At 42.3% G+C, this 23233-nt stretch overlaps 1 protein-coding gene across 2 annotated transcripts in view; it reads left to right on the top strand.

Moving 5' to 3' along the window:
• The window catches only part of FBH1 (F-box DNA helicase 1), a 116950-nt gene that overhangs the window by 34848 nt on the left and 58869 nt on the right, over window positions 1–23233 (top strand). For both annotated transcript variants that reach the window (XM_073619391.1, XM_073619390.1), the window contains 5 exons: window positions 796–890; window positions 10083–10251; window positions 14239–14461; window positions 15993–16080; window positions 20951–21040. In XM_073619391.1, coding sequence (XP_073475492.1) covers window positions 796–890; window positions 10083–10251; window positions 14239–14461; window positions 15993–16080; window positions 20951–21040 — 665 coding nt within the window. The remainder of the gene's footprint in view (window positions 1–795; window positions 891–10082; window positions 10252–14238; window positions 14462–15992; window positions 16081–20950; window positions 21041–23233) is intronic.

Raw genomic sequence — 23233 nt, 5'->3', positions numbered from 1 at the left:
CTGACAACTGCGGGGGGGGGGGGGGGGGGGGGGCAGAGAGATGAGAAGTCATGTGAGCGCCGTGAAACGCTCTGAGATAAGGTAGAAATCGGCATAGTTTTTATACAGCACAGGCACTGGGACACCTATCGTTCTATAACAGATGGGATGGTATAAATTTAATACAACCACTTTAAAACAACATGATGGGGGTTATTTACTAAAGGCAAAACACTTTGCACTACAAGTGCAAAGTGCACTTGAAATTGCACTGAAAATGCACTTGGAAGTGCAGTTGCTGTAGATCTGAGGGGGATATGCAAGAAAATAAAAAAACAGCATTTTAGCTTGCACATGATTGGATGATTCCCTCGTTTCAGATCTTCCCCTCAGATTTACAGCGACTGCACTTCCAAGTCTGCGGGGCATGTGATCCGGATTAATACAGAAGGCTGCTGGTTCACATGTCATGCAAATTGGTTGCGGCTCAAAACGCATCCAATTCGCATATATGTGAATCCAGCCTAAGAGTTTCTAAGACAAGTTGAAAAAGAAAATCATTTTTGGATGATCCAACCTTTTGTCTGCTAAGATGTTTTCCATATATTTTCTTATACAGTACTGTCCTTTTGAATGTTTTCTGTTTGCTGTTAGCATGTGTAGTTCATTTAAGAATTGTTAAGAGACCTGTTTCTATCTAGCCCATCTTTGTTATGTTGACCTGCTTGTTAGTATTTTACAAATGTACACTTATTTAAAAAATAAAGCATTGCATGCTTTATTTTCATGCTTTTGACTTTTTATTACATATTTTAGAAACAAGCCCTCCTTTAAATTAACAAATGAGCAGCAGCAAATTATTAACCACGATATCCAACCTGGACAAGTTGTAAAAATCATGGCTTTTGCAGGTAAGACATTGCTAAAGACTATATTGCATCTGGTAATTTTACCAAAGGTCAAGGTATTCGGCTTTGTTCACACCTATGCAGTTTGCTGTTGATCCATTTTTGTGGTGCATTTTGCGTTTTTGCACACGTGTTTTGCATTTTTTATGTTTTGGGGGTTTTTTTTTGGCCAATTTGTTTTTAGGTGGATTAAAAAACGCAAATCGCGGCACTACATGCTGCAGCTTCTCCATTGAAGTCTGTTGAACCAAAAACTCACCCTTTTTGCTTTTAAAAGTATATGGGAATTAAAAAGAGTTGAAGCTGTTAGAGCTGCAAAGGGTGGGCCAACTCAATATTGTACCCTACGGACTAAGACTGGGATGCCATTAAAGATCAAATTATATAAAAATAAGGACAGGGCTTTGAATCAATCAAAAAGTCTAACAATACCAATTCGTCTATTGGGACAGGGGGGCCTTTCGCAACTATGAACACTCTGCTAAACAAGTCAAAAGATTGTGGGAAAAAATAAAGTAGCTATCCCAAAGGAAGGAAGTTGCATGAAGAGGACTAACCATGGTTTAATTATATCAAAGTGAAAATGGATATAAATGACTTTATTGAAAAATTAGATAAATATCAATATATGGCAGACACATGCGGCCAACACCTCCAAACACCAATAAAAAGGTTAAAAAGAGTGGACAACGTTGTCACACACACACAATTAGCACAGCAGGGCCCCTTCCACACATGCAAGCATACCACAATAAACCACAAAAGTACTTCCAGGTATCAAAGCAGAGTAAGGACTGGGTAGAGGGTATCGGGGTTCCCAGTTATACTTGCCTCTTAAGTGGCTATTGTATGCTGGGGACACCACTGGCTCCACAACTACCCTGGAAAAATCCCATAAGTCCTTTGCTCTATGCCTAAGTACACCTATAGGAAGTGTGTTAACAGTTGGCTCATAGTACATAGCCTGGCTACAGGCTGCATAAGACTAAGACAGAATTGGCACTGAGTATTACTGTCAAAAATACTAGCATGTCTGTCCATAATTGTATACTCCCTCTATAGTTCTCCAGTTGGTATAAGCAGAATCTGCTATAGTGTATTAAGTGGAATGAATGTTTTGGTTGAATACCACAACCAGTCCTTGGAAAGGGCTTAAATGATAAATCACGTAACTAGTTACTTGAACTGCCCAACATGTGGATGGTAATATGACACTCAGTCCTCATCTAAAGCTGGTAGACCTTTGCAGAAACAAACAGGAAATGTTCCTTGTAGGTATAGATGTGGAGTCTCTCTACACGTCTAAACCTGATAAATGGGGTATAGCAGCAGTGTTTTATTTTTTGGATGCCAGGTTCCCAGCCATGGGTGCACAAAATTAGTTTGTCATTGAGTTATTGGAGTTGGCACTTAAGAACAATTTCTTTCAATTCACCGGCTCCAATCACCAACAAATAAGAGGCACCGCAATGGGAGCTCCATGGGTGCCAGCCTATGCGTGTCTGCACCTGGGTTGGTGGGGGGAGGAGGAGATGGCATATGCCTCGTCAATCCACGCACGGTTGTGGCTGAGGTACATTGACGATGTACTTATGCTATGAGATGGCTCTAGAGAAGATTTGGTATGATTCATTGAAGAATTGAATTCCAATACACAGAATATCCGCCTAATTTATGTAGTGGATCCATGGGAAATTTCTTTCCTAGACCTCTCAATAAGGCTTGAAAATGGTAATCTCTTTACCAAAACTTTAAGAAACAAACTGCCATCAATACTCTGCTGTATGCTAGTAGCCACCTCATAAGATCTCTGGTTCGGGGGATCCTGATTGGCCAGTTTCAAAAAATTAAAAGAAATTGTTCAACGGAGAGTGACTACCAACGTGAAGCAGATGAACTGTATAGGTGCTTCAGTGCTTCAGGGACGGGGGGGTATTCACACCGTACCCTGCGGAGAGGTGACCTTCTCAAAACCAGAAGTCCCAGATAGTCTGGTGAGGATCATCACAAAGTTTGGAGCTCAGTGGGAAGAAGTGGGAGAAATCCTACAAAACCATTGGCACATACTTACACGGTTAAGTTGAAAACCATAGTGGGCCAAAGGCCTTTTCTTGTAGCTAAACGAGCAACTAATATGAATGATACACTAGTCCAATCTGAGTTTGTGAGGACACTGAATAGAAACTGGCTAACAGATCTTCCAGAATTAAAGGAGATGTACCCATGTGGTCACTGTACAATGTGTAGGTATGTTGATTGTTCTGGGGTGTTCATCAGATGGCATGAATAAATACTGCATTAAGCAGTTTATTAACTGTGCTACTATGCAGGTACTGTACATTTTGGCGTGCCCCTGTAAGAAAATATGTGGGTAAAACTAAACGTCAATTACGCATCAGAGGCGGCAAGCACATAAAGGGTATCAATTTGAAGGAGGAAAATCCCATTGGATTGCACTTTGCAGAGTATCACAATGGACAACCGAGGGGACTCAAGGTAAAGGGATTCTTTCCCCTGAAAATCACTGCATATTGGCAAGTGATTGGAGAAACCGACAGATGCAGAGACCTAGTACCATGGAGTGGTGAGCGCCTCCAGGCAGCCCTGTCATGACATGTCTACCTCCTCTACCTCATGTATCAGTCCAAGATGCTGTTAGTATTGCCATATAGTGAACTTTTCTGTAGTGGCCATTCAAGTTGGTCCATTCAGAGTGGGATCAGGGTCCTCATCTGCCACATGAAATCTGTCAGTTTGTGTCTGTGATTACTCTCCAAATGTACCCATATAGCCGACTCATAGACATGAAGAGACTCCAAGTTTGTTTCTGCAAACAAACGTCTACCGGCTTTGGATGAGGACTGAGTGTCATATTACCATCCACATGTTGGGCAGTTCAAGTAACTTGCCATGTGATTTATCATTTAAGCCTTTTCCAAGGACTGGTTTGTGGTATTCAACCAAAACATTCATTCCACTTAATACACTATAGCAGATTCTGCTTATACCAACTGGAGAACTATGGAGGAAATATATTTATGGACAGACACGCTATTATTTTTGACAGTAATACTCAGTGCCAATTCTGTCTTAGTTTTATGCAGTCTATAGCCAGTTTATGTACTAGAGGTCGACCGATATGGGTTTTTCTCTGGCGGATGCCGATATTTAGAAATCGTGGCGGCTGATGGCCGATAAGTTAGGCCGATTTTTTTTTTTTTTTTCTTCCCTTCATCTCATAAAATCTAACAGTTAAACCCCTTTCACACTGGGGCGTTTTTCAGGCGCTTTTGGGCTTAAAATAGCGCCTGTAAAGTGCCTGCAAAATGGCTCCCCTGCAGTCTCAGGGCTTTCACACTGAGGCGATGCGCTGGCAGGATGTTAAAAAAAAAAAAGTCCTGCAAGCAGCTTCTTTGGAGCGGTGCATACCGCTGCTCTGCCACTCCTGCCCATTGAAATGAATGCACACCGCTGCCAAAGCGCCTGCAAAGCATTTCGGCAGCGGCGCATTTAACCCCTTCCTCAGCCGCTAGCTGAGTTATAAGCGCCCCACTAGCAGCCGAATGGCACCGCTAAAATGACGATAAAGTGCCGCTTAAACTAGCAGTGTTTTACCATCAACGCATGCCCGCTCCAGTGTGAAAGCAACCCTAAGTAATAAGTGATACAGAAATTTCTTTACATTTAAACATTTATTAAACAAAACATATTAAATACACAAAATCAGGTAATCCAAACTTTTGGACGAAAAAAATGGGCTAACTTTACTGCTTAGTTTTTTTTTTTTAATTCATTAGTGTATTTTTTAAAAAAAAATTGCGTTTAAAAGACCGCTGCGCAAATACCGTGTGACATAAAATATTGCAACAACTGCTATTTTATTCCCTAGGGTCTCTGCTAAAAAAAATATATATATAAAGTTTGGGGGTTTGAAGTGATTTTCTAGCAGAAAATAAAGGATTTTTACTTGTAAGCAACAAGTGTCAGAAAAGATTTAGTCTTTAAATGGTTAAACTGAGAGCTTCTACACACAGAATTCAGTCCATTGATAAGTGTAAACATTGTAACTCTTCAGGTTCTTTTTATCAGATTTGGCAGGCTGCCCAGAGGAGGAGAGAAGTCGCTTCACAGAAGACTTCAGGCAACTTGCATTGACTTCTATTACAGAAGTTGCGCTGAAGTTATAATCGGTCTTTTTTTTTTTGCGCTGAAGTTATAATCGGTCTTATAACCGATTATAACTTCGCTGAAGTTATAATCGGTCTGCCGATGCCGATTAAATAAAAAAACGCCAAATATCGGCTGATATATCGGCCGGCCGATATATCGGTCGACCTCTATTATGTACTATGAGCCAACTGTTAACACACTTCCTATAGGTATACTTAAGCATAGAGTGAAGGACTTATGGGATTTTCCCAGGGTAGTTGTGGAGCCAGTGGTGTCCCCTACACAGTCCTCCCTCTGCTTTGATACCTGGAAATACTTTTGTGGTTTACTGTGGTATGCTTGCATGTGTGGAATGGGCCCTGCTGTGCTGATTGTGTGTGACAATGTTGTCCACTCTTTTTAACCTTTTTATTGGTGTATGGAGGTGTTGGCGCATGTGCCTGCCATATTTTGATATTTATCTAATTTATCAATAAAGTAATTTATATCCATCTTCATTTTTTATATAATTAAACCGTGGTTGGTCCTCGTCATGCAACTTCTTTCCTCTGGGATAGCTACTTTAGTTTTCACATGATCTTTTGTTTTGTTTAGTGGGATGCCATTAAAGTTCATGTGCGTATAAAGGCAGGCGTCCCAGTAGCCAGAGGGTGACAAACATAATTCCTGGTTCAGCAAATCATATCATTGGCGAGAGGTCTGGTTGCCTGGCAAAGGCGATGCTGAACCCTGCTGATCGGATATATCTGACAGTCGTGTCCAATCGGCAAATTAGCTTTGCCATTGATTGTCGGGTACAGAGCTGGCATCCACGTGGACAATGGAAGTCTCTTATCTTCATTAACCCATTGTAACCATTTTTTTTTTAAATACCATATTTATCATTATGGGTTACTATGTAGCTTTGTTTAGCTAATCATGGTTTTGGCGGGATTTATGACGTCAGATAATGTCAGAAGGTGGGAGATGGCATCTTGCGTTTTGTGTCTGGCGGATGTTGCACCATTGTAAGCACTTTTCACATGCATAACAAAATGGTCCTGTGTGGCCCCCCGAAATGTTGCACTCTTTGAATTAAAGCGTTTGGTCTTTACTTAAGGATCCATGGTGCACTGACAAATATGTACGCTGATCAGTGATGTAACTGGTTCCCAGCTAGTTGTTGCTGCAGCAACAGATTAGTCTCTCAGCCTACAGGAAAGTGTGGGACGGGAATGTCGTTTGTTATTTTGTGGTTCAGCAGAAAGGTTCAAGCAGAACTCCAGGAATGAGACAAAATGCCTCCCACTCACACTGCAAGAGTTAAATACTTGTTTATTCTAGGAGTACAAGGATATAGTGTGTTACCTACCTTTTTCCTGACTCTGGCAAGGTCCCTTAATCCATGCGACCAGTGTCCCTGCAGCATCCCCTCTAAGATGCTTCAGGCTGCATTAGCAGGCTCTCTTCCTCATGTACTGTACTGCAACGTGCATGATGACGATGATGATTTACTGCACTGTGCATGATGATGTTGGTGGATTGCCCTCAGCCTAGGGCATGGGGACAACGCTGAAGCCTCTGGAACCAAAAATAAGGTACTGTAATGCATCATATCTCTGCATCCCTAGACTAAAAGAGCATTTAACACTTGCAGTGTGAAGCACCCCACCCAACCCCCTAAGGCTCCATGCACACTGGACTTAAAAAAACGTTGATTCTACAGGCGTTTGACTTTTTTTCTCCTGCCTCTAGAAGCACTTTGATTGTATTCTATGTAATAGAACAGAAAATATCACGCTGTGCGTGAATAGCAGATAAATATCTAGATAAAAATCAAAAAAGCCGCTGCTAGAAGTGAGATACACACAAACGTAAATAAAGCAATAGCGCTGCTATCTATTGCTTTATTGTATTCTACAGTGGCTTGCGAAAGTATTCGGCCCCCTTGAACTTTTCAACCTTTTTCCACATTTCAGGCTTCAAACATAAAGATATAAAATTTTAATTTTTTGTGAAGAATCACCAACAAGTGGGACACAGTTGTGAAGTGGAACGAAATCTATTGGATATTTTAAACTTTTTTAGCAATTAAAAAACTGAAAAGTGGTGCGTGCAAAATTATTCGGCCCCTTTACTTTCAGTGCAGCAAACTCACTCCAGAAGTTCAGCGAGGATCTCTGAATGATCCAATGTTGTCCTAAATGACTGATGGTGATAAATAGAATCCACCTGTGTGTAATCAAGTCTCTGTATAAATGCACCTGCTCTGTGATAGTCTCAGGGTTCTGTTGAAAGCACAGAGAGCATCATGAAGACCAAGGAACACACCAGGCAGGTCCGTAATACTGTTGTGGAGAAGTTTAAAGCCGGATTTGGATACAAAAAGATTTCCCAAGCTTTAAACATCCCAAGGAGCACTGTGCAAGCGATGATTTTGAAATGGAAGGAGTATCAGACCACTGCAAATCTACCAAGACCTGGCTGTCCCTCTAAACTTTCAGCTCAGACAAGGAGAAGACTGATCAGAGATGCAGCCAAGAGGCCCATGATCACTCTGGATGAACTGCAGAGAACTACAGCTGAGGTGGGAGAGTCTGTCCATAGGACAACAATCAGTCGTACACTGCACAAATCTGGCCTTTATGGAAGAGTGGCAAGAAGAAAGCCATTTCTCAAAGATATCCATAAAAAGTCTCGTATAAAGTTTGCCGCAAGCCACCTGGGAGACACACCAAACATGTGGAAGAAGGTGCTCTGGTCCGATGAAACCAAAATCGAACTTTTTGGCCACAATGCAAAATGATATGTTTGGCGTAAAAGCAACACAGCTCATCACACTCAACACACCATCCCCACTGTCAAACATGGTGGTGGCAGCATCATGGTTTGGGCCTGCTTTTCTTCAGCAGGGACAGGGAAGATGGATAAAATTGAGGGGAAGATGGATGCAGCCAAATACAGAACTGGAACATGGATGAAAACCTGTTGGAGTCTGCAAAAGACCTGAAACTGGGACGGAGATTTATCTTCCAACAAGACAATGATCCCAAACATACAGCAAAATCTACAAAGGAATGGTTCACAAATAAACGTATCCAGGTGTTAGAATGGCCAAGTCAAAGTCCAGACCTGAATCCAATCGAGAATCTGTGGAAAGAGCTGAAAACTGCTGTTCACAAACGCTCTCCATCCAACCTCACTGAGCTCGAGCTGTTTTGCAAGGAAGAATGGGCAAGAATTTCAGTCTCTTGATGTGCAAAACTGATAGAGACATACCCCAAGCGACTTGCAGCTGTAATCGCAGCAAAAGGTGGCTCTACAAAGTATTAACGCAAGGGGGCCGAATAATTTTGCACGCCCCACTTTTCATTTTTTTATTAGTTAAAAAAAGTTTCAAAAATCCAAAAGATTTCGTTCCACTTCACAATTGTGTCCCACTTGTTGGTGATTCTTCACAAAAAATAAAAATGTTATATCTTTATGTTTGAAGCCTGAAATGTGGCAAAAGGTTGAAAAGTTCAAGGGGGACGAATACTTTCGCAAGCCACTGTATGTGTCTTTGCACATTATGACTACTACAGGCGTTTTCTGTCAGGGACGTTCAGAGGCAGGAAAAAAACCCTTCTCTATCGCGTTTTCTGGAGAAGTTTAGGAGCTGTAAAAACGTCAGTCTCTCCTAAACTCCTCTTATCTCTTCTGAACGTCAAGTTTCAACGGTTTTTAGTAAAAATGCAATGCAGTGTGAAATGCATTCTGGTTATTTTGGGAGTAAAACTTTTGCAGAGGGGCGTGTAGTGCAAAAAACACCTATAAACTAAAAGGCTTAAACTCTCATAGACTCGCCTAAACTTTGTACAATATGCTTTCTATTTGTGGCTTTTATGCTACGTTTTTTAACCACTTGCTTACTGGGCACTTAAACCCCCCTCCTATCCAGACCAATTTTCAGCTTTCAGCGCTGACGCACTTTGAATGACAATTGCGCGGTCATACACTGTACCCAAATGAAATTTTTATAATTTTTTCACCACAAATAGAGCTTTCTTTTGGTGGTATTTGATCACCTCTGCGGTTTTTACTTTTTGTTAAAAAAATGAAAAAAACTGAATTTAAAAAAAAAAAATTTTTTAATTTTTTTATAGTTTGTTATAAAAAATTTAAAACGGGTAATTTTTCTCCTTCATTGATGTACGCTGATGAGGCGGCAGTGATGGGCACTGATGGGTGGCAGTGATGGGCAGCACTGGCAGGTGGCACTGATTGGCACTACAGGTGGGCATTGGTAGGTGGCACTTGTGGGAATTGATAGGTGGCACTTGTTGGCATTGATAGGTGGCACTGTGGGCACTGTTAGGTGGCACTTTTAGGTGGCACTGATGAGGCAGATGTTGTGCTTCCACTTCGGGACCGATGTCCCTGACATCTGAGCCGGTGATCGGCTTTTTTTTCTACTCGCGCTGTCAGTGTGAGTAAAAAAAAAAAACGATTACCGATCTTTTGTTTACAGCATGTGATCAGCTGTCATTGGCTGACAGCTGATCACATGGTAAGGGGCTGGGACCGGCCCCTTACTCGGATCGGTGATCAGCCGAGTCTCAGTGACTCGGTGATCACAGCGCGCCCTGCAGGGCGCGCGCAGGGAGCGTGCACAGCGGAGGCCGTCATATGACGGCCTCCCGGGAATGCAGGTCTGCGCTGTGGCCGTAATTCGGCCATAGCGCGGATGTCTAGTGGTTAAGCTAACGTTTTTTTCTGCTCCTAGTTTGCATGTAGCCTTAGAGTACATTTTGTCTCATTTCCAAGGTTTAGCTTTAATTGCATTGAATGAGGACAACAGCATGTTGATATGAAGTGGTGGGGGGTGGACAGCAAGGGAGGATTTCTCTGGTATTGTAGTCCTGGCCTGTTTGTGTGCTGCTAAATGATGTGTACCTACACCTACACAAGAAATGGTTTTCTTTAGTACAGAATAAAACTCCCCCTATTTTACATGGTCTCTGTGAGATATTATACTTCCTTTCACCCTGTTGTATTTTACTGTAGGTACTGGAAAGACCTCAACACTCATTAAGTATGCAGAGAAGAGACCAGGTCTACGTTTTCTCTATGCAACATTCAACAAATCCATTGCAAATCATGCTTTCAACATATTTCCTAAAAATGTCACTTGTAAAACTTTCCATTCACTGGCTTTCCAAGAGACTGGAAAATTGTAAGTTTTTAATTATATAAATAAACAAGTATTACCTACTGGTGCTGATGATATAAAAGTAATCTGCTCACATATACCTTGATAGGTAGTTAATAATTTTCAAGTTCGCGTTATACTTTATAAACCAGCTAATGATTATTTCTGCCAAAAAATGTATCCATCTTTTTTTCCAAATCAAATCAAGGGAAGTGGACAAAAGGCAACTTTTTCATGGTTTGGGAGATGTAACCTCCTTTAGTGGATGTAAACACGATTCATGAAATCTGACTTGGGCACATATATCTGCAGTTTTCTCTTCTCTCTGTCCAAAGCCCTAAGTCACATAGCTTTCTCCTGCTCCATTCTTCTGTTAGCAGCATGATAACTTTTGACAAGTTCTCTGACACATGTAAAACCAGGCTGAAATTTGTATCAGGGCAGGTGCTATAAATAGATTAGCAGACAGCTAGCCAATTCACAGCACAGCTCTGCAAGTCTCTGCCTATGTGGAGGGGGGGGGGTGTACCTTTCCTCCAATCAGCTGTCTCACAGTGTATGGCAAGACTCTCCCTTGTAAAACTTATGTAGGGAGATTTGTTTCATCCCTGTGTATCATCTGAGGCTGTTCACTTCACTGGGTATATTCTTTAGAAAGTTCAGATTGTATTAGGAGATTTTCTCTTCATGATTAGCGATGAGTGAAGCCTGGGCATACAGCCAAGACAGCTGATTGGAGGAAAGGCACACACCCCTCTCCTCATAGGTAGAGACTTTTAGAGCTGTTCCTTGAATAGTTCAGCTCTGTGGTAATCTATTTATAGCATCCTCCCCAACACAACACTCAGGCTGCTTTTATCTCCTGTGATGAGAACTTGTCAGATGTTATCAGGCTGACAACAGAAGAAAGAAAAGAGTCTAAAAATAAGTGCATATTCCACCACCTAGTGACTTGATGGAGGGTTTTTAGTGGCACACCACATACAGTAGTCAGGAACTCTTACCAGATGGTTGGGACACCTATCACTAGGATGGTCAAACAGGCAAGCAGAATAACCTCTGTGGGGTAGCAAGAACCTAGCCTTCAAGGGCAATAGGATGGCGGGTGAATCCTTCACAGTAGTCACCCCTCACAGTGGGACCTCCCAATCCAAGGGCAGAAGATATTCATACAAAAAAAGAAGTGGGGACAGTAGGATCACCCTTTGCCACGATGAAGCATCGGTCTGTGTCTCCTGTACAGGCTGTGTCTCTCAACTTACAAAATCTATGCAGAATACAGGTATCCTGCCAGCACTGCAGAGCCTCACCGCTAGTCTTTGGTCCCATGCAGGGGCTAGGCTCTTCCAAGTAGGTGTGCAAGGCAAGGCCACACGGGGTTAGCAACCCGTGTCTCCGTTTGGCTGAGAGCTCACCCTTGCTGCACAGCTTGTGAATATCTCTCTCTCTCTCACTCACTTCCTTGACGTCAAATGGAGAACAAAACAGAAATCAGAGCTATGCAACAAATGGATCTTTTCTGATCTATTAAAGTGATACATTGTTTAACCACTTCAATACCGGGCACTTTCACCCCCTTTCTGCCCAGGCCAATTTTCAGCTTTCAGAGCTGTTACACTTTGAATGACAATTGCACACTGTACCCAAACAACATTTTTTTATATATTTTTTTTTCACACTAATAGACTTAATGTGAAACACACTTTCTTTGGTGGTATTTAATCACCACTGGGGTTTTTTTTTTTTTGCTAAACTAAAAACGACCAAAAATGTTGGGGGGGGGGGGGGGGGGGTTCTTTTTTTTTTTTTTTTTTTTCTTTTTTTTTCTTTTTTTTTTTTAGTTTCTGTTATACAATTTTGCAAATAAGTAATTTTTCTCCTTCACTGACGTGCGCTGATGGGGCTGCAATGATAATTGGGGCACTGATGATCAGTGTACATGTCTCCTGTCGCACTTGCTGGTTACCAGCTCTCCTCTTCTCCTGCTGTGACAGGAAAGGAATGCAGATAACCGGTAAGTTTGTTTACATGTGGTCAGCTGTGATTGGACAAAGCTAATCACATGGTAAAGGGCTGCTGTGATTTGCCCTTTACTGCGATCTGTGATGAGCTGTGTTAAAAGAACACAGCAATCACAGAGCGTGCCTCAGGGGGAAGTGGTTCTGGAAGGAAGTCCATGGACGCCCTTCCCGAAAAATGGAGCCGCGCCATAGCCATCTTTCATCTTTTCTGATTGTCTGCATGCTTTCACAATTTTTTTTTTTTTAAACAAACCCCCTAGCCCACCTATTTCACCTCGGCCCCCTGTTCAAAAAAAAAAAAAAAAAGCCTAGAAATAATGTTTTTAACAAATGCAGTAGACCTAAATTTTAGCCCTGTTGAAAGGTTTCCTAATAATGTGCAATGGTTAACAAGACTCCATGAGATTATGACAATGGAAGACCTAATATTGTCTTGGAAAGGTACAAATGTAAAAATACTTAGTTCTACTGGATTGATTTAACAAACCTCCCCTGAATATTGGCTCCACCTCAATTATACCACTTACCTGGGTGAATCCTCCTCCTTGGATGTACCCTAAGGCTGACCCCAGGACCTCAGCACCATTCTTCCAATTCTCAGCCCATCCCCCCCCCACTTGCCATCTCTCACACCCTACACCTTCCTTGTAAACAAAAAGTAAAAAAGACCCCGAACAATAAAACAAATGTATTCTTCCTCAGTTGACTGCAGTACAAGTTGAATATATAATCTTTACACATACTGCTGAGGTACTTTTCTTTTATTTACTATCTTGCCATTGGATGACCTCTGATGTGTTATCTGGTATTGTTATCAATTGTGTATTGCCATCCAGTGTGAACTAAGATATCCCTGTTGGAGCCTCTTGCTCTTTCACATTCTTAGAGCCTTTTAAAAGTAAAAATGTTATATTGGTGTCCTAGGCAGGCCATACACGGTTCGTGTCTCGGGTGGTTCAGCAGGAACCTGCCGAGATTCAAACCATGTATGGGCAAGCTGAATGTACCAAGTTACAACAAGCCTGCCGGATTTTACGTGCGATCATCGCTAGCTTCTGGTGTAACCGCTAGCAATAATTACTGTCTTCTCCCAGGGTGGACGATTTCCCTGCCCCCCCGCAAGGGGGAATACTATGGCTCAGCAGGAGGTATTCCCTTGTCAGCACTGTCTGTATTGATGGGGGAATCAAGCAAATTTATTCCCTGCAACCCGTGGTTGCAGGAAAGAAAATTTGCACCTAGTATGGCCAGCTTTACTCTGATCCATTCCTCTATATTAGCATACATATTAGCAATGCAGTTCATGCTGCAAAACGCCTACTGACACTCTATTTCTGGTTCAGACTTGACTGTCTGCAACATAGCTGGGTAAAAACTAGACACAGGACCGAAAGATTCCTAATTTTGGCATTTGTGTTGTAGACACATTTGGAATGCCATCAAATGACCACCTTAGACGTGATTTGCATTTCTTCTAAGACTCTAAGGCAGTGATTCTCAACCAGGGTTCCGTGAAACCCTAGGGTTCCTCCAGAGGTTGCTAGGGGTTCCTTCAGCATTGGGCAATTTCTGCCTCCCAGATAAGTTCCCACTGACACCATTGATCTTTTTAGCTATCTGTAAGGTGGTAATTCTTCCCAATGGCCACAAGTGTAAGGACCATTCCTCTCACTGACCATCATAGTAATGTATCGTGAGTTGTAAATTTCTAATTTTTAGCAGGGGTTCCTCGAGACCGGAGAACTATTTCAAGGGTTCCTCTGTGTTGAAAAGATTGAGAAAGGCTGCTCTAAGGGTTCATATTAAATGTCTGTTGTATTTACATATAGTTCTCAGTGTAGCCCATACTATTGGCATGTATTAAAAAAATTAAGAAGTAGAATATGTGCTCTGTATTGTGGCAGTCCCTGCATCCAGACAGAGTGGAACAATTTTAGTGTAACTAAATGGGCGATTTTGCTGTGCTACAGTCTCTGTTTTTGTCTCACAGATATTATCAAAGGCAGAAGATAAACCCCTCTGGACTTACAGCGTACACTGTCAATTTTGTTCTTCCTGAGAGCCAGGCTGGCTTTGTCAGAGCAAAACTAGTTGTCAAGACCTTAGGGAATTTTTTCGCTTCTGCAGACTGTGAAATTGAGGTAGAGCATGTTCCAATATGGTACAAAAATAATCGTGGAGAACGAGAGCTGGTCCCTCCAAACCTACAGCAGGTGACTGTTTTATCTATTTATCTGGCAGATCGGATCAGATGGAAACGGACAGATGGTCGGTTTCCATCTGATTGCCCCGTAGGCGAGAGCGGCTGTGTTTGTGTCCGCTCTGCATATCGGATAGTGGGATCAGCAGAGAGATCCCCACTGAGCAAGTCGATCAAGCTTCACGGAGGCGCCCGTGTGAAAGGGGCCTAAAAAAAGATATAGCAAAAAGAGATATAACGAAAATTCTAAGGGATAAGTTTACTTTTTCGAAAAAAATAATAAATGCACATTTTTGTGCAAGTAAATTATGCGCATTTATTTATTTATTTTTGATCCTGTAGAGCACTGCACCAGCGATGAGCAGATCACTGATGCCACGCAGGTCTCCAGCACATCCGTCAGTGTATCTGTGTGCCAGTACAGGCAAGCAGATACAATCTGACAGGAAGAGACAATGCACTCCACAGCGCCGTGGTAGTTCATTGAAAACTACAAGCCAACAGCTGCAAAAGCTGCCGGTAGTTTTCGACTAGCATCCCGAACACGCATGGGCTTATCTTTAGCTGCCAAACCTTGTAGCTTTCCATTCAAAGGACACTATGAATGCGTAAAGGGCTGGCAGGCGGAGTCCCGCTCGGCCATGTGTTTGTTTTTTTTCTTTTAATTGTGACAGCTAGCGGGGATCCATTCATAACATGTTGCACGTTACACCTGAACATGGGTGTAACGTGTTACAAAAGGTGAACTTCTCCTTTTAAGCCTAAATTTAAGACCACATTAAAAAAACACCATTTGATGTAATTTCTTTTCCTTGCCTTAAAAATATTTAAATGTATTTTTACATACAGCTGTCCTAACTAACTGAAACTTAAATTTGGAGAGGGCGGTAGGAGGAAGAAAGAGTGAGCAGAACCCATGATTATTTAGTATATTGCTGCTTTCTTATTGTCCAGTCAGCAGGCTATGTGCAGGAAGGTGATTCTTTATAGCTCTGAGTGCTCATTCAGATGAGCAGCTGCCCTTGTCACCCCTCTGAAAAGCAAATGGCAGTGGGTCGAGAGACAGGTTGTCTTCCCGCAGCCTGTTTTTAAATGTTAGAAAATCCAAAATTTTACAGTTGTCTTCCAATGGGAACACATGTTCTGTCAAATAACCTCTATTTTCTCTATCTTCCTGTTCTGTCTTCACAACAGAAAATGGGAAATCGCTCAAATAGGAGACAGACAGCAAAATATAAACTGTCCAGTTTTAACCTATTGCTAGTCTATCCAAAATTGAACAAAAAAATGAGTATACACACACTTTAATCACAAAAATGACTGGACATGATTAAAATCCATAGCAGACGTGTATATTTTAACTATGTATTTAGAGATTTGTCTGGAGTCTAGAATTTAATACATTAGCATGATGTCAATTGTGCTGATGTTGATTTTTTTTTATTTTTGTTTTTCCCATCAAAGTTTTATGATTCCCTGTGTGAATATGAATATGTTCATAAATGGTTCGATTTTTTTTTTTTTTTTTTTTTTTTTATCTGTAGTTTACAGTGAGTGAAGCAAACCAGATTTGGAAAAGAATGAAAAGTCTTGAAGAAACCAGGGAGCTTGCTTACAAAATGACACATGATGGTGAGATCATCTGATTCTCTATAGGATTTATTCTGAGACAATTTGTTAAAATAAAAACTATGGGGTCACTAAGCGTTAAATAACGACAAATCCTATGCGAAAAAATACCGCATGTGGAAACAATTGTGCAAGTGTTCAATTCACTAAGAATTTGTAGTTAAATACCGCATGTGGTATTTTTTCGTTTGAGCTGGTTACTAAGGAGCGGGTCGGTAAGCCGGCCGCCGCATCCTAAACAACAGATGACTCACCAGCTGTCAGCGGGCTTCCCCACTCACAGCTGATTGTAAAAAAAAAAAAAAAAAAAAAAAGGCGACAATTAAAAATTATGAAGAAAACGGCGTGGGATCCCTCCCAAAATCCATACCAGACCCTAATCCGAGCATGCAGCCTGGCAGGTCAGGAAAGGGAGGGGATGAGCGAGTGCTCCCTCCCTGAACCATACCATGCCACATGCCCTCTTCCCCACCCCCCAAAGCACCTTGTCCCCATGTTGATGGGGACAAGGGCCTCTTCCCGACAACCCTGGGTTTTGGTTGTGGGGGTCTACGGGCGGGGGGGGCTTATTGTAATCTGCAAGCCCCCTTTAACAAGGGGACCCTCCCATGTGAACGAGTATGGGGTACATTGTACCCCTACCCATTCACCAAAAAAAAAGTGTAGTGTTACACAAGACACAGAGAAAATTTTTGACAAGCCCTTTATAAAAAATCGTCTCTTCTTCCTCCGGTGGTCTCTTCTTCCTCCGGTGGTCTCTTCTCATTCTTCTCCCTCTGCTGTCTTCTGCCTCTTCTCTCTCTAGTGGATACTTCTCCCTCCGCTGTCCTCTCCCTTAGTGTTTCTTCTCTCTCCGGTGATGTCTTCTTCGTCCGCAACCGCCGCCACTGCCTTCTGAAAATAAAAAACACGGTCTTCCTCCGATGCTGGCTGCCTCCGTTTTGTCGGCTCCTGCTGTCTGCAATTTCCTATATAGCCATGGAGCGTAACCATCCAGTGACGTCACCCAGGATTGGAACTCGTATTGGGTTTTTACTACTATTCTGGAATCTGTTAGATATCTACCTTCACTTCCTGTCTTGCTGATAATGGTTTCACCAGAAAAGAAGTAACAAAAAAAATTTGCAACCAGGATTAAATAATCTGGGCACTGTACTGAAGTTCTAGCCTTCTACTAAAGAAAAGGAAAAAGCATTTTTTTCTTTCTCATCCATTGAGGACACAAAGTCTTAAACCAATTGTACTGCTGCCTGCATGAGGATTTAACACTGGAAACACAAAAAGAGCACCAGCCCAGTGTATAATGCTCCCTACTAGTATTTTGTTCTTCAGTTTTTTGCTAGAGTCCAAGGGAAACGGGTGCCTTTTTTCAGCTCTGCTGTTTTTAAGACTACCCCTTTGATTTTCTAGCATTTTTTTTTTTCAATTAAGACTCTTCTCTATATCTGCTGGAGGTTTTCCCGCTGGTTTGCACCTATCTGGCATGATTGTTCTCAGCCTGTCTCTTGGACCAGATCACAGCCGTACTACGCTGTACAGGATGTTGTGGAAATATAGCCTGGAAGTAACCAGTGTGCACTTTGCTCCATGTGGGGCATTTTTCAGACTCCGTTCTGGTTTAGTTAGCTGTGGAGCGCTTTCCAGATCCAGAGTCCCTGGCATTGCCTCTGCACTTGTGTTACTCTGAGAAAGTGGCACGCATTGAGCGCTTTCTTTCCCACCATAAAGGCATCAAGGAAGTATCTCCCTCCTGCTTCAAATGCAAGGTGCCATGTAGGACTTTTGATTTGTTCCTACTGCCTGCCTACAGTGACTTTGGTCACCTTTGGCCCTCTGACCCTCTTGTCACTGACACTCATCGGTTAACATCTGTCTGGGTTTCGTGAGTATTTGAGACTTTGCCTCTTACCCTGAGGCTTTACAATGTCTAACAATGCTGGAGCCACAATATCACAAACAAACAAAATTTCCCAGCACACTTATTAGCTAGCCTGCAAACAAACCACATTAACCCTGTCTAAAAATTCAAGTTAAAACCACAGGGTTCTTTGCACACATTTGAAAATATTTGTGGAAGCCCCAGTGCCTGCGTCAAGGCTCCTCTGTACACTGTGGTTTTGGGAGTTGAAGCATGTATAGCAGTACACAATAGCAGCATGTTTGCAGGCTAGCTGGTAAGTGTGCTGGGAAATTTTTGTTTGTGATGTGCGTTGCCCTTCCATGCACACCTTTGTACATTGGATGCCTTCAGCTGCCATTGTGCTCTTGCTGGGCGTTCAGTATGTCCCTGTGCCTTTTTAAGGCTTGGTTCACACTGATGCGACAATCGCTCCGACTTTGAAGCACTTGTCGCATCAGGCGTTGGACCCCTTTCTGTGCAATCAAACCGTTCTAATCGGTGCGACTTCAGTTGCTCTGATTAGAAAAAAGGTTTCTGGGCTACTTTTGGTACGACTTTGGTACGACTTGCATTGAATTTTGTTAAAGAAGTTGCATGCAAGTTGTGCCAAAGTCATGCTGGGATCCGACTTCAAAGTTGGGGGCAGTGTGAACTCAGGCTCAGAGGTAGGCTCTCTCCAGGGAAACCTGCTCTTAATTTATCTACTGCGTCCCATTTCTAGTTGACTAATTTGGAATAGATTAGGACATATGCGACTTTCCAGGTGTCACATAGATGTATTACATATTAACATTATATCTTAAAGATCTTTCATGCTACTGGTAAATGTTAAAAAGCCATGTTTAAAACACAAAGGCAGGTGTACTTTTCTTGAAAAGCTTTTTCGGGACTAAGGCCCCATTCACACTAGCGCGTTTTTTGATGCATTTTGCATTTTGCAGAAATGCACGGGAATTTTTTAACATGGGTTCCTATGGAACATGTTCACATCAATGCTTTTTTGTATCTCAGCGTTTTTGGAAAGGGTCGGGGACTTTTTTTCATGCAAAAAGCAGCGTTTTGCATGTAATGGTTTTCAATGGACAAGCATCAAAAACGCAAGTGCTGCGTTTTTGCAGCGTTTTTGATGCGTTTTTGGTGCGTTTTTGCCGTTTTTTTTTTTTTTTTTTGTAATTTTTTTTTAAGACTGTAAAAAAAAATGAAAAAAAAAAAAAAAAACCGCAAATCGCGGCAAAAACGCGGCAAAAACGCGGCTCAAAAACATGGCAAGCATGAAAAAAAAACCTCCAAAAACGCTCAAAAGCAACATGCATAGGTGTGAATCGAGCCTGAGTATATCAAAGAAGAGACTTAATATTCAACTCTCAAATATTACCCTGGTTACCCCACCTCTCAGAGCATTACCTACAGTATATCAATAATATATTCATTTATTCTTCCATGCTGATTATAATGATGGGGCCCAGGCAAGTTCAGTGTGTTTTTCAAGTCAGTTAACCCACTTCATCAGGAACTGTGAAAATGGGGATTTGAACACTCAATTGAATGATCAAGGTACTCCATTACCCTGGATTACCCAGGAGATTGCAAAATAGGAGATAAAAAAAGGAGAAGCTTAACCTCCATCCAGAAATATTGCAAACATTTTTTTTTTAAAATAGATTTTTGTTCAAGATGTAAATCCTGCAGTTTGGTCTTTAAAGTCTTATCTGCAGGTGGATACCAGTACTTCAAAGATTCATACATTGTTCTACTCTTTTGGTATGTAATCCAGGATTCATTGCTGTTAATGTGCACAGAGCTGCTCCAACTACTGCAGCCAATCAACTGGTAACTCTGTATAAACTGCTGTTAATGTGTTCAAACTGCAAATGTTGACTACGCCTGCAGATAAGTACTGAAGCTAACCAATGGTGACTCTGTGTATGTAATGAATCCTTAGGCTAAGGTATCCTTCCATAGAAGAGGAGCATATAGGGAAACTCCCTGATTTTACCCTGGCTGCATCTCTAGGTGACTCAGACATACCATCATTCAAACTTATGGTCTAAAGGATCGGGTTCCCCCTTTCCATTGAAGGCTCACTCCACAAAGGCTTTGAGCTCCTTTTGGACTTTTTGTCACAGACCTCTTTTCCAGATTTCACGTGTTTTCTGATGTGGGCTTCATGTGTAAGGTCCTTCAAAGACTCTTTGAGCTGTAGTTAGTCCCTATTTCTTGCAAGATCAAAGCATTCCGGGGCATGCAGTATGTGAAGGGACAGCTCAAAAAGGTATACACCAAGTTGAGCTGTAACTGACCATAAAGTCCATGGTTAGTACGAAAAAGAGTCTATACAAAGTGCCTATGATGTGGGGCACTGGCAGCTGCTATCCTCAGAGTTGAGCCAGCCTATTTCTTGTTGGGTTTGTTAGCGTTTGTGTGCTGTTTTTTACTCCTCATTTGGACTGCTTTTGGATGTCCTGAGAGTTTAAGACTTTCTGTGTCCCTCCGTTAGTGAGAGAGAAAATGTCACAGTTCTCCTTTTCTTGGAGTCCATTGAGGGACATAAGCCCCAACCCTCTGTGTTTTATGGTTATGCTCTTGGTACTGCTTGGCTACAAAACTGAGACCTGTTGGAAGAAGGAGGCAATCTACCCTCAACTGTACTACAGGTTTTCTGTTTGTCAGTGTATGTTACTCCAGTGAGTAGCAAAATAAATGTTTAAGACTTCCCCAGTGGGCTCCAAGAAATAGATTTTACAGTAAGTAATTCTGTCTGTATTGCTATTGGAGAATTATTTATACTTATGTCTAGTGGAGTGTTATCATTATTTTTCATCGCTCCTGGAGCTCTGCAATTTGTAAAAACATACTTTAACAATGTCAGAATGTTATGGCGCACATAATGATTAGCTATATGCATGGGGAATTGTACACTAAGAAGCTAGTTATGGTTGCACCTTTTTTTTTTTTTTTTCTATTCATACACAGGCTATCTGAAGTTGTGGCAGCTCCGTAAGCCCAATCTCTCTTCCTCCTATGATGTTATATTTGTTGATGAAGCGCAGGACTGCACACCATGTAAGTTGAGCTCCATGTTCAAATTGTTTTTCATCAGCCCAAGTACCATTAGCCTGAGCACCTCTGCAAAAAGTGAAGACCAATAAATAGCTTTTCTAATGCATATTTATAGGTTGAACTTGATAGACTTGTGTCTTTTTTCAACTTTGCCTACTATGTGACTATGTAACTATATCTAAAACCAAAAACAAAATGTAATCTACTGTAGTTTATCATTTCTTAGATGTAATGGCTGCATTGGTTTTATTTGTCCAGGCTTTTTCTAATTTATTTCCACCTAGTGAATTTGTGTTCACCACATATAAAATCTAATGACACCATTGCTGATCTAGGGAAGCTCTGTTCATCTACTAGGCTACTCCCCTGATTTGGTCTAGAAACATGTCTTCCTTTTCATTCTACATTACATTGGGATGGGGGAATTGTCAGTGTACAGAATATTAACTTGAAAGGAAGCTGTTTTTACTTTTAACTCACGGGAAGTAACGGGAACACTGCATTTCTGGCAAGAACAGTATTTCTTTCTCGAACATCACGGGACACAGAGTCTCAGTAATTACTGATGGGTTATATAGGTATCACTAGGTGATTGGACACTGGCACACCCTAACCAGGAAGTTCAACCCCCTATATAATCCCTCCCCTTGCAGGGATACCTCAGTTTTTACGCCAGTGTCTTAGGTGATGAACGTGTAAAGATGTCCTGTGCTGAGCTCCAAAGGGATTATACTATATCCTATACTGGGGCAAGCCAGGCGAACCGGATCCATTTCAAAGTGTCTTTTCTAGGCCGAATTGAATGGTACCTGGGCCTCGTGTCTGAAGAAACGAGGTTTTACCTGTAACGCTTCTCTTTTTAGAGAACTGGACCCCGCATATCAGAAAATGGTTTTCTATCCTTATTTCTGGCCAGGTGCTTTACAGGCCAGAACTGTGGATCCCCCTATTCGTATGTGCCAAGAGCACATACCTTCTCATGCTGATGTCGGTCTCAGTGTTTCCACGCTGCACAAGCTCCTCCGGCCGGCTCAGGTAGGATGGGATGGGGGGCTCTCCTTAGGGATATCTCCCCCCAGACTAATAGGAGGCCGCAGGGGGTCTGTGGTTCCTCCATGCTGATCCCGGAGGGTCGGCTCACGCTGGAAGTGCGCGTTTTTCGAAAAAACGAAGGGGGGGGCGTCAGCACAGCGTCCAGCGTGCTCAGATGCCCACAGGTGCTGGCTGCAGGCTATTAAAGGCACAGATTACTGGTGCTCTAAGCCTCCTGGAGGGACACAGAGCTAACCGTCGCATGTAAGGTGGGACACAGGCATTCTCCTAGGCAGCATTTACTAAGGCAACACCAGACTGGGCATTTGGTAGCAAGGCTTTCAGCTGGACTACATCGCAGTCAGTGTTCATTTTGTGATACCTCCACCTTGTTGCTTTGCACTACAGGTAGAAGAGGTTCAAATACCCCAAGAACCAGAGACTCTAGGGGATCTCGTTCATGTTCTGAGGACCCCCTTTCTGCAGCATCCTCCCCCCCCTGAGGGGCCAGGGATGGCTAGCCGGAGAGAGCCGTTGGGGTCAGGGTCTACACCTGCTTCTGGCACTTCAGCCCCTGTATACGTTACACAGGAGGTTTTTTCCTCAACCATTAATGGTTTAGAGGAAAGATTAATGGCCGTGAGTACATTTTCACTCAGTGGAAGAAAACGCAATAGGCCTTCCTCTGTTCCCCAAGACCCTCAGGCAGAGGAGCTGTGGGATAAAGGAGAGGAATCCCTTTCAGAGGATCAGGATGGGACGGATGATTCCTCTTCGGAGGAATCAGATGGAGAGGGACCCTCTTCGGCTTCCCAAGAGGAGAAAGTCTTAGTGCAAATCCTTACTGGATTGGTCCGCTCCACATTTAAGTTGCCCATATCTGAAGCAGTTAAAGAACCCTCTTCTTCGTTCGGGTCACTGAAACCTCCTCAAACAGCACATGCTTTTCCTGTTCATAATTTTACTTGAAAAGCTCCTTTATTCTGAGTGGGATCACCCAGATAAACGTTTTTTTCCACCGAAAAAGTTTGCAACACTTTATCCTATGGAAGAAAAGTTTATTAAAATGTGGGGAATACCGGCCATTGATGCCGCCATTTCCTCCGTAAATAATAGTCTGACTTGTCCTGTAGACAATGCTCAGATGCTCAGGGATCCTGTGGA

The sequence above is a fragment of the Aquarana catesbeiana genome, linkage group LG03 (genome assembly GCF_042186555.1).
Source record: "Aquarana catesbeiana isolate 2022-GZ linkage group LG03, ASM4218655v1, whole genome shotgun sequence".
Classification (NCBI taxonomy): domain Eukaryota; kingdom Metazoa; phylum Chordata; class Amphibia; order Anura; family Ranidae; genus Aquarana; species Aquarana catesbeiana.
Note: the sequence above shows the minus strand (reverse complement) of the source record. Positions and strands in the feature narration are given on the sequence as shown.